The sequence below is a fragment of the Lonchura striata genome, chromosome 3 (genome assembly GCF_050655825.1).
Source record: "Lonchura striata isolate lonStrDom1 chromosome 3, ASM5065582v1, whole genome shotgun sequence".
Lineage (NCBI taxonomy): Eukaryota > Metazoa > Chordata > Aves > Passeriformes > Estrildidae > Lonchura > Lonchura striata.
The window spans coordinates 2,171,676-2,187,503 of record NC_140705.1 but is presented as its reverse complement, the minus strand read 5'-3'; the positions used below and the strand labels follow the sequence as shown (position 1 = coordinate 2,187,503).

At 44.0% G+C, this 15,828-nt stretch overlaps 1 protein-coding gene and 1 long non-coding RNA gene across 19 annotated transcripts in view; both read left to right on the top strand.

Moving 5' to 3' along the window:
• FBXO16 (F-box protein 16) overlaps nt 1–15,828 on the top strand; it is a 51,553-nt gene that overhangs the window by 21,489 nt on the left and 14,236 nt on the right. For 4 of the 18 annotated variants that reach the window (XR_014953509.1, XM_085574318.1, XM_085574316.1 and 1 more), the window contains exons 5-6: nt 570–734; nt 5,366–5,743. Coding sequence is in view for 16 of the 18 variants with exons in the window: in XM_085574318.1 (XP_085430444.1) it covers nt 570–734; nt 5,366–5,743 (543 nt within the window). In the remaining 2 variants the exon portion in view is untranslated. The other 14 variants (XM_085574321.1, XM_085574317.1, XM_085574319.1 and 11 more) reach the window with 9 other exon arrangements.
• LOC146767758 (uncharacterized) lies at nt 5,956–8,882 on the top strand. The gene is made up of 3 exons (XR_014953511.1): nt 5,956–8,524; nt 8,804–8,834; nt 8,867–8,882. It is a non-coding gene; the product is annotated as an uncharacterized LOC146767758 (long non-coding RNA).

Sequence of the window (15,828 nt, the reverse complement as noted above, 5' to 3'; positions counted from 1 at the left end):
AATTGGATCCGTTCAGGAATTGGATCTGTTCGGGGATTGGCCCAACCCCGTCCCGGTTCCTCCCGGTTCCTCCCGGGTTGGGAATTGGATCCATTTGGGAATTGGATCCATTCAGGGATGGGCCCAACCCCGTCCCGGTTTCTCCCGGTTCCTCCCGGTTCCTCCCGGCTCCTCCCGGGTTGGGAATTGGATCCGTTCGGGGATTGGCCCAACCTCGTCCCGGTTCCTCCTGGGTTGGGAATTGGATCCGTTCAGGAATTGGCCCAACCCTGTCCCGGTTCCTCCCGGTTCCTCCCGGTTCCTCCCGGGTTGGGAATTGGATCCGTTTGGGAATTGGATCCGTTCAGGGATGGGCCCAACCCTGTCCCGGTTCCTCCCGGTTCCTCCCGGTTCCTCCCGGGTTGGGAATTGGATCCGTTCGGGAATTGGCCCAGATCCCGTCCCGGTTCCTCCCGGTTCCTCCCGGTTCCTCCCGGTTCCTCCCGGGTTGGGAATTGGATCCGTTCAGGGATTGGCCCAACCCTGTCCCGGTTCCACCCGGTTCCTCCCGGTTCCTCCCGGGTTTGCAGGTGAGCTGGCCCTGGAAGGCGCTGTCGGAGCTGGACCAGCTGTGGATGCCCAAGTGCTGCCGGTTCGGGTGGCGGCTCGGGCCCGGCCCCTCGCCCGCCGCGCCGGGCGCCTGGAAGAAGCTCTACGTGGCCATGGTGCGCGAGCTGCGCATCGCGCGGCCCGAGGTAGGCCCCCATCCCACCAAATTCCTGCTTCTCCAGCTTCTCTGTGTTCTCCACGTTCTCCACGTTCTCCATGTTCTCCTGCCCACCAAATTCCAGCTTCTCCATGTTCTCCATGTTCTCCATGTTCTCCATGTACTCCATGTTCTCCATGTACTCCCCGTTCTCCACGTTCTCCAGCTTCTCCATGTTCTCCTGCCCACCAAATTCCAGCTTCTCCAGCTTCTCCATGTTCTCCATGTTCTCCATGTTCTCCACGTTCTCCATGTTCTCCTGCCCAACAAATTCCAGCTTCTCCATGTTCTCCATGTTCTCCATGTTCTCCATGTACTCCACGTTCTCCACGTTCTCCACGTTCTCCATGTTCCCCATGTTCTCCGTGTTCTCCTTCCCACCAAATTCCAGCTTCTCCAGCTTCTCCATGTTCTCCATGTTCTCCTTCCCACCAAATTCCAGCTTCTCCACCTTCTCCATGCTCTCCTTCCCACCAAATTCCAGCTTCTCCAGCTTCTCCATGCTCTCCTTCCCACCAAATTCCAGCTTCTGCATGTTCTCCTTCCTTACAAATTCCAGCTTCTCCACCTTCTCCATGTTCTCCTTCCCACCAAATTCCAACTTCGGCATGTTCTCCTTCCTTACAAATTCCAGCTTCTCCACCTTCTCTATGTTCTCCTTCCCACCAAATTCCAGCTTCTCCACCTTCCCCACCTTCCCCAGGTTCTCCATGTTCTCCACATTCTCCACATTCTCCACGTTCTCCATGTTCTCCATGTTCTCCATGTTCTCCACTTTCTCCACCTTCTCCACCTTCCCCACCATCTCCACCTTCTCCACCTTCTTCTCCTTCCCCACCTTCTCTACCTTCCCCACCTTCTCCACCTTCCCCACCACCTCCACCTTCTCCACCTTCTCCGCCTTATCCACCTTCTTCTCCTTCCCCACCTTCTCCACCTTCCCCACCATCTCCACCTTCTCCACCTTCTCCGCCTTATCCACCTTCTTCTCCTTCTCCACCTTCTCCACCTCCTCCACCTTCTCCACCCTCTGCACCTTCTCCACCTCTGCCCCGTGTCCCTGGGGCTTCTCCTGGGGGTCGGAGCGCTCCAGGCCGTTTGTCGTGTCCAAGCTCGGATGTTTTATTTTGTGTCATCGATGCCGCGTCTCCCACGCGTTCTGCACGCCAGGACGGCTGCCCGGGCGCCCCTGCAACTTTTACACTGTCCAATTAAGAAATGACACGGCAATTAATTTCACCGTTAACCCAATCACTAATCAACTTTTAAACTATCCAATTAAGAAATGACACCTCAATTGTTTTCACCGTTAACCCAATCACTAATCAACTTTTAAACTTTTAAACTATCCAATTAAGAAACGACACCTCAATTGATTTCACCGTTAACCCAATAACTAATCAACTTTTAAACTATCCAATTAAGAAATGACACCTCAATTGTTTTCACCGTTAACCCAATAACTAATCAACTTTTAAACTTTTAAACTATCCAATTAAGAAACGACACCTCAATTGATTTCACCATTAACCCAATAACTAATCAACTTTTAAACTATCCAATTGAGAAATGACATCGCAATTAATTTCACCGTTAACCCAATAACTAATCAACTTTTAAACTTTTAAACTATCCAGTTAAGGAATGACACCTCAATTGTTTTCACCATTAACCCAATCACTAATCAACTTTTAAACTATCCAGTTAAGGAATGACACCTCAATTGTTTTCACCATTAACCCAATCACTAATCAACTTTTAAACTATCCAATTAAGAAACGACACCTCAATTGATTTCACCGTTAACCCAATCACTAATCAACTTTTAAACTTTTAAACTATCCAATTAAGAAACGACACCTCAATTGTTTTCACCGTTAACCCAATAAGTAATCAACTTTTAAACTATCCAGTTAAGGAATGACACCTCAATTGTTTTCACCGTTTACCCAATCACTAATCAACTTTTAAATTTTTAAACTATCCAGTTAAGAAACAACACCTCAATTGTTTTCACTGTTAGCCCATGTTATACATTCATATATATTACTATATTCATATCATATTACTATATTCATAGACATTACTACATTTATAGATATTACTGTATTCATATTATATTACTATATTCATAGATGTTACTATATTCTTATGTTATTACTATATTCATATGATATTACTATATTCATAGATATTACTATATTCCTAAATATTACTTTATTCATATATTTCTATATTCATGGATATTACTATATTAATATAATAATACTATATTAATAAATATTACTATATTCATAGATATTACTATATGAATATATTACTATATTCATATATTACTAATATATTACTATATTCATACAACATTACTATATTCATATCATATTACTGCATTAATATGATATTACTACATTCATAGATATTACTGTATTCACATATTACTATATTCACAGAAATTACTATATTAATATGACATTACTATATTCATAAATATTTCTATATTAATAGCAATGCTATATTAATATTATATTACTATAATGATAGATATTACTACATTCACAGATATTACTATATTAATGGATATTACTATATTCATATGATATTACTATATTCATAAATATGACTATATGGATAGATATTACTGCATTCATAGATATTACTATATTCATAGTATTATTATATTAATATGATATTACTATATTTATAGATATTACTGTATTCATATTACTATATTAATAGATATTACTCTATTAACATTACTACATTCATAGCTATGACTATATTAAAATTTCTATATTCATAGATATTTCTGTATTAATATTACTAGGTTAATAGCTATTACTATATTAAAATTTCTATATTCACAGCTATGACTATATTAAAATTACTCTATTAATATCTATTACTATATTAAAATTACTATATTCATAGCTATGACTATATTAAAATTTCTATATTAATATCTATGACTATATTAAAATTACTATATTCACAGATATTACTATATTAAAATTTCTATATTCATAGATATTTCTGTATTAATATTACTATGTTAATATCTATTACTATATTAAAATTACTATATTCACAGACATGACTATATTAAAATTACTCTATTAATATCTATGACTATATTAAAATTTCTATATTCACAGCTATGACTATATTAAAATTACTCTATTAATATCTATTATTATATTAAAATTTCTATATTCACAGCTATGACTATATTAAAATTACTATATTCACAGATATTACTATATTAAAATTACTAAATTAATAGATATTTCTGTATTAATATTACTATGTTAATATCTATGACTATATTAAAATTACTATATTCACAGACATGACTATATTAAAATGACTCTATTAATATCTATGACTATATTAAAATTTCTATATTCACAGCTAGGACTATATTCTAACCCCTTAAACTCCGAATTTCCCGCCGTGGATATTCCCATTTAAACCCCACACCCACAATCCCGGCTCCACCCTTCCGTTTCGGAAAATTCCTCCTCGCTCTCAGGTCAAACAAATTGTTCTCTTGTGGGTCTGTGCCTTTCAGCAGGGAAATTCAATTAATTCAATTAATTAATTAATTTAATTAAAATTCTCAGCAGCGTTTAACTCAATGTTAGCAGGTTCTCCTCACAGTTCAACCAGACAAAACAAATTTTTTTTCCAGCTTCAGGCCCCAAAAAAGTTTAAACAACCTCGAATTGATGGGAGCAAAGTGGGAGGTTGTGATTGAATAATTAACCCCCGATATGCAAATGACCCAAAACTTTTATAAAACTTCATCAAAACTTGCAACCCGTGGGAAATGGATTTGTAGAGAATTCTCCAAGCCTGGCAGAAGGCTCGCGTCGTCTGCATCTGCGTGCAAACCTGGAGATAAAAAAACCTCTAAATTCTACATTTCTAAATTCTACATTTCTAAATTCTAAATTTCGAGGTGCCGTTTCTAAATCCTGAATTTCTAAGTGGCCTTTGGAATAGGACGGGTGTCGCTGAGGGAGAAATGGAATTAAAAACCAAATTTCAAAGGACGGCCTCGCAAATGAGACCTCCAGAGAAATAAAACTACGAAAGAAGCGTTGGAGGACCCACGAAAGGTAATTTTAGGTGATTGCTTTTGAGGTAATTCTGGCGTCATAAAAGTTGATAGGTCAAGAGACGCTTAGAATGAATTTTAATTAGGAAATAATTGGCTTCTGATTGTGATGGCGTGGATTATAACGTCCGCGTTGTCCCCGCCGCCGTCGCGTGGGACTGAAAATGGAATAAAAGTTCTAAAAACGCCTCTTTTTGCCCCATTTTTGGGTTGGAAAAAGGCTCAATCCGACAGCGACCCGTCGTCCATCCTTGGCTGGGCGCTTGTGCTGCCCAAGGACATCCTTAAAAACAATCAATTAAAACCAATCAATTAAACCCAATTAATTAAAACTAATAAATCCCGGCTTTGTTTCTCTAACTCTGCCTCAACCTCAGCTCCTCCACTGGGAGAACCGGGAGGATCTTGCTCCCATCCCCTCAGCCCCGTGATCTTTTCGAGATCATCCCCTTTAATTAAAAGCAACTTTCAACCCTTAAATTTAAATTTTAATTTTCAATCAGGCTCTCGGGAGGCGGCGGGGAGAAGCCGCGGCATCCCACCAGCGGCTCACTCCTTCCGGACGCATTTCGGGGCTCGGCTTCCTCGCCGAGCCCCAATTTGGAGCTCAACCCCTAATGAGCACCGCTCCACCGCCGATTGCCAATCCCATTTCCAAACTCGTTTTCTCCTCTCCACCTCCCCGCTCAGACCCCGGCCAAGGCCCAGCTCGTCGTGGCCGAGGCGCAGCCGGGAAAACGCCGCGGCCCCGAGGGGAAACGTTCCGTGGGGACCACCAGGGAGCTCCGGCCGTGGCGCCCGGCGGACAGGAACCCCGCGGACACCGCCCAAAGCTACAACCACCTGGACAACCTGGACCCCACCGAGCAGGCCAGGCGGGCGTAAGAGCTTCTCCCTCTTTCACTTCTGGCACAGCATTTTCCTTCTGATCGGGAACCCATTTTCCTGCTTTTTTGGCTTTTTTTTGGATCAATTTTGGCCCAAAGCTACAACCACCTGGACAACCTGGACCCCACCGAGCAGGCCAGGCAGGTGTAAGAGCTTCTCCCTCTTTCACTTCTGGCACAGCATTTTCCACGTTTCCCCTCTGCCCATTCTGATTTCGAGCCCATTTTCTGATTTTCTGGCTTTTTTTGCCCATTTTCCTGCTTTTTTGGCTTTTTTTGGATCAATTTTGGCCCAAAGCTACAACCACCTGGACAACCTGGACCCCACCGAGCAGGCCAGGCGGGCGTAAGAGCTTCTCCCTCTTTTCCTTCTGGCACAGCATTTTCCTTCTGGTTGGGAACCCATTTTCCTGGTTTTTTGGCTTTTTTGGATCAATTTTGGCCCAAAGCTACAACCACCTGGACAACCTCGACCCCACCGAGCAGGCCAGGCGGGCGTAAGAGCTTCTCCCTCTTTAACTTCTGGCACAGAATTTTTCACGTTTCCCCTCTGCCCATTCTGATTTCGAGCCCATTTTCTGCTTTTCTGGCTTTTTTTTGCCCATTTTCCTGCTTTTTTGGCTTTTTTTGGATCAATTTTGGCCCAAAGTTACAACCACCTGGACAACCAAGACCCCACCGAGCAGGCCAGGCAGGCGTAAGAGCTTCTCCCTCTTTCACTTCTAGCACAGCATTTTCCTTCTGGTTGGGAACCCATTTTCCTGCTTTTTTGGCTTTTTTTTGGATCAATTTTGGCCCAAAGCTACAACCACCTGGACAACCTGGACCCCACCGAGCAGGCCAGGCAGGCATAAGAGCTTCTCCCTCTTTAACTTCTGGCACAGAATTTTCCACGTTTCCCCTCTGCCCATTCTGATTTCGAGCCCATTTTCCTGGTTTTTTGGCTTTTTTGGATCAATTTTGGCCCAAAGCTACAACCACCTGGACAACCTGGACCCCACCGAGCAGGCCAGGCAGGCGTAAGAGCTTCTCCCTCTTTCACTTCTGGCACAGCATTTTTCCACATCCCCCTCTGCCCATTCTGGTTGCAAACCCATTTTCCTGCTTTTTTGGCTTTTTTTGCCCATTTTCCTGGTTTTTTGGCTTTTTTTGGATCAATTTTGGCCCAAAGCTACAACCACCTGGACAACCATGACCCCATCAAGCAGGCCAGGCAGGCGTAAGAGCTTCTCCCCTCTTTTCCTTCTGGCACAGCATTTTCCCAAATTCCCTCTGCCCATTTTGGTTGCGAACCCATTTTCCTGCTTTTTTGGCTTTTTTTGCCCATTTTCCTGCTTTTTTGGCTTTTTTTTTATCAATTTTGGCCCAAAGCTACAACCACCTGGACAACCATGACCCCACCAAACAGGCCAGGCAGGCATAAGAGATTTTCCCCTCTTTTCCTTCTAGCACAGCATTTTCCACATTCCCCCTCTACCCATTCTGATTTTGATCTGATTTTGAGCCCATTTCCCTGCTTTTTTGGCTTTTTTTGCCCATTTTCCTGCTTTTTTGGCTTTTTTTGATCAATTTTGCCCCGAAGCTGGCGCTGCTTCATGTCCTTTCTTTGCGAATCTCCCGGGGGATGTTGCAGAGCTGGAACGGGAGGATTCCGGGTTTGTCAAATATTTTTTTTTTACACCACGCTGCCGGGCCGAGAGGAACGTGTGGGTTTGGCGGAGGGAATAATGAGTTAATTGTGATGAAATGGAATTCCATCTCTCGGAGGATCTTCTGGCTGGGAGGAGGTCGGGATGATGGAATTTCGGGGCAGGTGTACGAGGAGAGCGCGGCAGCGATGAGCGGTTTTTGTTTCTGCTCTGCCTGCATCCATCACCTCCTGGGCTCTCAGGATTATCCACATGGCAAAAAAAAAAAACAAAACCCAAAAAAAGTCATTTCCCTCCCAAAGGAGAGTTTTGCACGTGGATCTGCGCTAGAGCTGCCCCGGCGATTTTCCAAATCTGAGCTCCGGGTGAGTTTTCTGTGCATTAACGAGCCTGGAAGTGGGAAGAATTCCACTTTTCCTCGTGTCCAAAAGCAGAGGTGGCTGTTCCAAAGCCCAGCTGCTGCAAAAAGGGCGAGGCTGCCATCAACCCACAAACCCAAACCTGGCAGAGAGGCGATGGATCCTCTCCACCTCTCCCTGCCTCCTGTGGGAACCCGGCGATTCCTGCCCGCCGTGCCAACAAAAACCTTGGAAAAAAAAAAAATAAATAATAAAAACCCCGACGGATCCACGTTGAAACCAACACCCAACAGAGCCAAGATTATCCCGGGAACAACCGGCCCAGGAATTCCCCCAGCCACGGATTGCTCGGCCAAGCGATTTTTCTTTTTCCCGACGCGATTGAACTGGGCCGGGCGCAGCGCTGGGAGCCAAAACCTTCCCATGAATCACATTTTAATCCGCGTCCCCCGGCCCTCGGATGTCGCAGGGCTTCAAAGGGGTTCCCAGTTTCCACCTCGCCCTCTTTCTGTGGGGTGTTGCCCAACGCCGGCGCTCTTTGAGGGTTTTCAGAGAATATTTGCAGCGAACGCAAAGGAATGTGAGAATATTTGCCAGCTGTGCTCAGTGGTTTCGTGTAGCAGCTCCCAGAGGTTTCTGTGAGGTTTGGGGTTCTCTTGTGCCGTTTCTGTGAGGTTTGGGATTCTGTTGTGTAATTTCTGTGAGGTTTTAGGATTCTTTGCACCATTTCTGTGAGGTTTGGGATTCTCTTGTGCCGTTTCTGTGAGGTTTGGGATCCTCTTGTGTCATTTCTGTGAGGTTTTAGGATTCTTTGCACCATTTCTGTGAGGTTTGGGATTGTCTTTTGTAATTTCTGTGAGGTTTGGGATTCTCTTGTGCCATTTCTGTGAGGTTTTAGGATTCTTGCACCATTTCTGTGAGGTTTGGGATTGTCTTTTGTAATTTCTGTGAGGTTTAGGATCCTCTTGTGCCATTTCTGTGAGGTTTGGGATTCTCTTGTGTCATTTCTGTGAGGTTTTAGGATTCTCCTGTGCCATTTCTGTGAGGTTTGGGATTCTCTTGTGTAATTTCTGTGAGGTTTTAGGATTCTCTTTTGTCATTTCTGTGAGGTTTAGGATTCTCTTGCACCATTTCTGTGAGGTTTTAGGATTCTCTTGTGCCATTTCTGTGTTTTAGGATTCTCTTGTGCCATTTCTGTGAGGTTTTAGGATTCTCCTGTGCCATTTCTGCGAGGTTTGGGATTTTCCCATGCCATGAAAAAAGCGGGACAAGCCTTGTTTGAACAGTTTAAAAGCCGCCTGTCCCAGCGTTGCTCTGTGGAACCAGGAAAAAACAATTTTCCTGAAATAATGACACAAGAAATAATAAACACTCTCCCTGTTTGCCTCTCCCCAGTGGGATCCCAGCCTGCCTCCGTTCCCGCGGAACGTTTCAACGCCAATTATTCCTGCAAATCTGCCATTTATCCTCAATTACAGCGGATTATTGCGAGGAGGGCGAGGAATTCCGTGAGATTTGCCTGTTTATTGAGGATCTGCCTTTAATATCCCTTAAGCTGCGGGTAATTGCTGCAGCTCGGGCTCGTCTCTGCTGATTATTCCGGGTGCTGACCCAAGCTCCCGCTCCCCCAGCGACGTTCCGCCGCTTCTTTTCCACGCACACCTCGCCGCCCCTTCCCAAAAAATCCTCCCACCGAGGCTCGGCGCCGTTGGAGGATGTTTGGGAATGGGAATTCAGCTGGATCCATGGAGCTGGGGGACACCTCCAGCAGGTTTCTGGTGTCTCTGTGGGATCCACCTCGGCGCAGGCAGAATCCCGAGGGAAAAATCTCCCACCCTGGAGCTCAAGGGCAGGACAACCTCTCCTGGTGTAAAAGGGATTTTGGGAGGGTGTCCAACGAGACGCTGCCACAACAGAATCCATTTATTCACCCGGGATTTGCCACGGGGAATCCGGCACGGGAAACGACTTTTGCTGCAGCCTGGAAAAAGGAGCAGGGCTGGGGCTTTTCCTTGAGGAGAAACCCAAAGTGGTGGTGGGCAGGAAAAGCCTGCGGGGAGCTCTTCTCACCCCAAAACCCCCTGAGCCAACAAATCCTTTTTTTCCCACTCGAGCGGCCGAGGAAGCTGCGGAGAATTCCTTGTGGATCAAGAGGATCACATCAAAGGAATGCCTGACGCCACCATCAAAGCCAGGTGGGAGACGAGTCGCTGGCTGCTGCCTTGACTCCGAATTAATCTCCCTAATTCCAGGCTGGCTTTGGCACAATTGAAGAGGTAATCGACCAAAAAGAAGTTTTTCCCAAAGTCTTGGGCCTGGTTAAAATCTCCTCAGAGCCCGACCTCGCTCTGCAGTTGTTTTCTGGTGCAAAGGGAGGGGAGGGCTCTGCTGCTCATCACATCAAGGGGAAATATTGGCATTTAAATGGCAGAATTCATGGAATTCCAGAATGGTTTGGGTGGAAAGGGACATTGAAATTTATCCAGTTCCAACCCTGACACCTTCCACCGTCCCAGGCTGCTCCAAGCCCCGTCCAGCCTGGCCTTGGACACTGCCAGGGATCCAGGAGCAGCCACAGCTTCTCTGGGAATTCCATTCCAGCCCCTCCCCACCCTCACAGGGAACGTTTTTTCCGCTAATATTTAATCTAAAAAGCTTTAAAACCGCTCAAGGAAAAAGTCACTTCTTGTCATCTGTGCTGCTGAAGAGTTTTCTCCTGTTTCTTGCTTGGTCTTTTTGAGTCACCAGCTCTGCCTTCTCCCTCCCACAGCAGCACCAAAACAAGAATTCCGAGCAGAGAATTCATCCTTGTTCAGCCAAAAACAAAAATAAAAAGATGGAAATATGGGAAGCAGTACGAGCTGCAGCCAATTCCCAAAAAGATGGAAATACTGGAAGCAGAACGAGCTGCACTCAATTCCCAAAAAGATGGAAATATGGGAAGCAGAACGAGCTGCACTCAATTCCCAAATATGGAAATATGGGAAGCAGAACGAGGTGCAGTGAATTCCCAAATATGGAAATATGGGAAGCAGAACGAGCTGCAGCCAATTCCCAAATATGGAAATATGGGAAGCAGAACGAGCTGCAGTGAATTCCCAAATATGGAAATATGGGAAGGAGAACAAGCTGCAGCCAATTCCCAAATATGGAAATATGGGAAGCAGAACGAGCTGCACTCAATTCCCAAAAAGATGGAAATATGGGAAGCAGAACGAGCTGCAGCCAATTCCCAAAAAGATGGAAATATGGGAAGCAGAACGAGCTGCAGTCAATTCCCAAATATGGAAATATGGGAAGGAGAACAAGCTGCAGCCAATTCCCAAATATGGAAATATGGGAAGCAGAACGAGCTGCACTCAATTCCCAAAAAGATGGAAATATGGGAAGCAGAACGAGCTGCAGCCAATTCCCAAAAAGATGGAAATATGGGAAGGAGAACAAGCTGCACTCAATTCCCAAATATGGAAATATGGGAAGCAGAACGAGGTGCAGTGAATTCCCAAAAAGATGGAAATATGGGAAGCAGAACGAGCTGCACTCAATTCCCAAATATGGAAATATGGGAAGGAGAACAAGCTGCAGCCAATTCCCAAATATGGAAATATGGGAAGCAGAACGAGCTGCACTCAATTCCCAAATATGGAAATATGGGAAGCGGAATGAGCTGCAGCCAATTCCCAATTAGGCAGCGCGGTGCAAACGGAGCCCTCTAAGTGGAAACACAAAACACATTTTGCAGGCTGTCAGACCATAATTGGCTCTTTAATTTGAAAAACAGATCAATAAATTCCCAGACAGCAGCTGGGCCGCGCTCGCTGGGGACAACAACGGGGAGTGCCCAAAAAAATGAGGCTCATCTGCAACCTGGATGATCCGTGACAAATATTTTGTGTTTCTGCTGGATTTCTTTGGTGGTTTGTACCCCAAAAACTGCGCCCAGGAGCTCGGTGAATCCCTGCTGAAGGAGAGAAGATGGGACAGAAATCCCCCAGGAAATTCCTCGGGAGGTTTTGTGTCGGAACTCAGAACGTCCCTCAGACGTTTTTGGATGTTCCGGGCCCAGGTCAGAAGCATTTGAGACCCTGGCACAGCTGCAAACAGCTGTGAGTTTGGGTTTGAGCCATGGAACGAGTTACCAACCTTGCAGGCAGAACAAGAAGTCACCAAAGTTTGGATGTTACAGTAGAAGTAGTCACAAAGTAGAGGGAAGAATTTCTGAGTGCTGTACAGGGGGTTTGGTTTTGTACATGGGGGTCAGAGGTTTAAGATGGATTTGGGATTTGGGCCTGCCCTGTCCTCCCTCTTTCTCCTTCCTCACCTCCATGTTCTGGTGATGTTGGCACTCACAGATTGGTTTGGAGGAGAAAAGCATAATTTAATATAGGGAATAGGCATTGGGGAAAAATTATAAACATTTAATATGTAATGTATCATATAAAATATAGAAAGGCACCATTTGATATAGGGAATAGGTATTGGGGAAAAACTGTAAACATGTAACACGTAATGTACCATAACAAAGATAGAAAGGCACCAGTTAATATAGGTAATGGGCATTGGGGAAAAATTATAAACATTTAATATGTAATGTATCATATAAAATATAGAAAGGCACCATTTGATATAGGGAATAGGCATTGGGGAAAAATTATAAACATTTAATATGTGATGTATCATATAAAATATAGAAAGGCACCATTTAATATAGGTAATAGGTATTGGGAAAAAACTGTAAATATTTAATATGTAATGTGCCATATAAAATATAGAAAAGCACCATTTAATATAGGTAGTAGATATTGGGGGAAAACTATAAACATTTAATATATAATGTGCCATATAAAAGAGAGGAGTAGCCCTGGGCGCGGGGGAGAGAAGAAGAAGAAGAAGAAGAAGAAGAAGAAGAAGAAGAAGAAGAAGAAGAAGAAGAAAAGAAGAAGACGAAGAAGAAGAAGAAGAAGAAAAGAAGAAGAAGAAGAAGAAGAAGAAGAAGAAAAGAAGAAGAAGAAGAAAAAAGAAAAAAGGAACAGGAAAAGGAAAAGGAAAAGGAAAAAAGAAAAAGAAAAAGAAAAAGAAAAAGAAAAAGAAAAAGAAAAAGAAAAAGAAAAAGAAAAAGAAAAAGAAAAAGAAAAAGAAAAAGAAAAAGAAAAAGAAAAAGAAAAAGAAAAAGAAAAAGAAAAAGAAGAAGAAGAAGAAGCAGCAGCAGTCGGGAGTCAGGGAGGATGTCAGGGGGTGTGTGTGCCTCTGCCTGAGCAAACCCAGCAGCTCCAGAATGAAATCTTTGGGATAACTTGCAATAAATAACCACGAGACAGAAGATTTCTGAGCTTTTTTTTGGAAGCTGGGCTTGGAGGAGAGACGTTTCCACCGGACGGAGCCACCCGCGGCCGAGGTGAGCTCCGGCAGTTTTGGGTTGAGCTCGGTGTGGGAAAAGCTCCCCAGGCACTGAGCAGGGAAATTCAGCATCGCACGGCTCCGAGTGGTGAGGCGCTCAGAGGTGCACACAGCCTTGGGTGACAAATTGCCTGGAAGGGTTAATCAGAATTATGGATCGGGGTTGTGATCGATCACGGCGACGATTTCTCGTCGCTCCGGTTGGTTTTGTGCCTCGGTTGTCCAAGCAGCTTTTTGTCACAGCCAAAAAAATGAAAAAAAAATTTAAAAAAAAATGAAAAATACCCTCCAGAGATCAGCAAGGATTCGCCTCTGTGGGCGCAAAGCAAACATCGCGCAGGGGAAGTGAAAGATTTTTATCTGAAGCGAGTTAGGAGATAAATAAATAAGTAATCAATAAATCAGCAGATTTGCCTCCCACGCGATGGTGAATAATTAATTCCGATTCCAAAACACCAGCTCCTTCCCTCACGCCAACCCGGGGGGATTTCTGGCCAATTTATGGCTGGCTCCAAAAAAAACACGCAGCTGGGTATTGTCCTGAGGAATTCATTAATTAATCGCCGTGGGTAATTGGGTAATCGCCTCCCTCCCTTGGTGAGCTGCTCAAAACCAGCCTGGATCCGTGGTGTTGATGATCCCAAGATTGTAAAAAATGATGTTAAATATGTCAGAATCCGTGGTGTTAATGATCCCGAGGTTGTGGAAAATCCATGTCAGCCCCACAGCCAAAGCAGAAATCATAAATTGTCTGTGCTGGTTTTTAAAGTTGTTTATTTTTGGTTATTTTTAACGTGTTCTGCTGCCCTGCCAAAGGTCTGTCCTCAGTGGGATGTTACAAACATGAAATACCAGAAACTACGTGTGCTATATTTACAATATATTTAATATATTTATATATATATATATTTACATGTATTTAAATATATATATAATATATGTAATATATATAATATATTTAAATAATGTGCCAATATTGATCACCCACGTTGAACAGCGTGTCCCCGGCCTAAACCCAGTCCCCAGTTTAATGTTACAAACATTAAATACACAAACTCCCTGTGCAATATTTACAATAATATTCCAATATTGATCAGCGTGTCCCAGCCAAACCAACAGAAAAATGCCAACACGCAGTGAGACATGGAGGGCGAGGAGAAGAAGCAGAAAAGGACAAGGCACACCCAATTCCCTCCAGCTCGTCCCCTCATCTAAAATCCTAAAATTTTATTTCCACACCCGTGCCACACTTAATTATTAATTAATTGAGCGCTGGTAATTGCTGCAGTGAGGTTGGGAACTCTTTTCCCTGGGCAGAGATCACAGCCGGGGGCTCGGGGCTCAGCCCGGGGATGTCCTGGACTCCCACCCCAGCCCAGCTCCCTCTGTGGGAATGGGAATTATTCCTGAAGGGAGGAAAACGGGGCGAAAAACATCAAATTCAGCACTGGGAGTCCTTGTTCCTCATCCTCACTCCTCGAGTTTTCCCGACCTGGCACCACGATTTGGACACCAGAAGACGGCAGCAGATTCCTAAATTTACACTCATAATTTCCACGAATAATTTCCATTCATAATTTCCACGAATAATTTCCATTCATAATTTCCACTAATAATTTCCACGAATAATTTCCACGAATAATTTCCCATTCATAATTTCCACGAATAACTCTTTACAATCATATTTCACAATCATATTTTACAATCATATTTTACAACGCTTTTGTACAGCGCGAGGCCAGCGCTGCCTCCTGCCCGAAGGTCACATCATCATTTTTTTAGGATGGAAAAACACTTTTAAGATCACCGGGACAATGCCAGGGCCACCAAAATGACCACTCCATTCCCAGCTGGAATATTTTGGATGGAATTATCTCTCCTGGCTTTTTTTTTTTTGTTTATAAACAGGTTGTGGCTTTATTCCGTTTCAAACGCTGGATTTGAATTTATGGGAATATTCGAGACAGGCTGGTGGCGTGATCCTGGTTTTTTAGAGGATAAAATCTGCTTTTTGAGCCCATTTTTGCCCTTTATATCCATGGGTTTGTATTCCTACTGGGATTTTTTTAGCTGCCCAGAGACACTGGGAGAACCACTCAGAGCTTCTGCTCTAAATTCCCAGATTCCATATCCCGGAATTTGAATATGGAATTAATGCCTCCGGATAATAACGAACCTGCCCGAGTGCTCAGAAATAACAATGCCTCAGAGTCTGGATTTTATTCCTGATATTGGGAAAAAAATGTGGCTACGGGCCATGTTCCAGTGTATGAAAATTCACTTCATTTTCATACTCCGAAATATTCCTGTTCCGCCAGTCGATTGTGTAGAATTTAATTGGAGATGCATATATTGCCAAAAATATGCAAATATATGTATGCAATTATTTGGCTACTGAAAACACTGAATAAACCTTGCCGGAGGCGCAGCTCCCAGCTTTATTTTTTTACACTTCAGACTTCACTGAAAATTCCCAATTCCTGCGCTGAAAATTCCCAATTCCTGCGCTGAAAATTCCCAATTTTTGCGCTGAAAATTCCCAGTTCCTGCGCTGAAAATTCCCACTTCCTGCGCTGAAAATTCCCACTTCCTGCGCTGAAAATTCCCACTTCCTGCGCTGAAAATTCCCAATTCCTGCGCTGAAAATTCCCACTTCCTGCGCTGAAAATTCCCA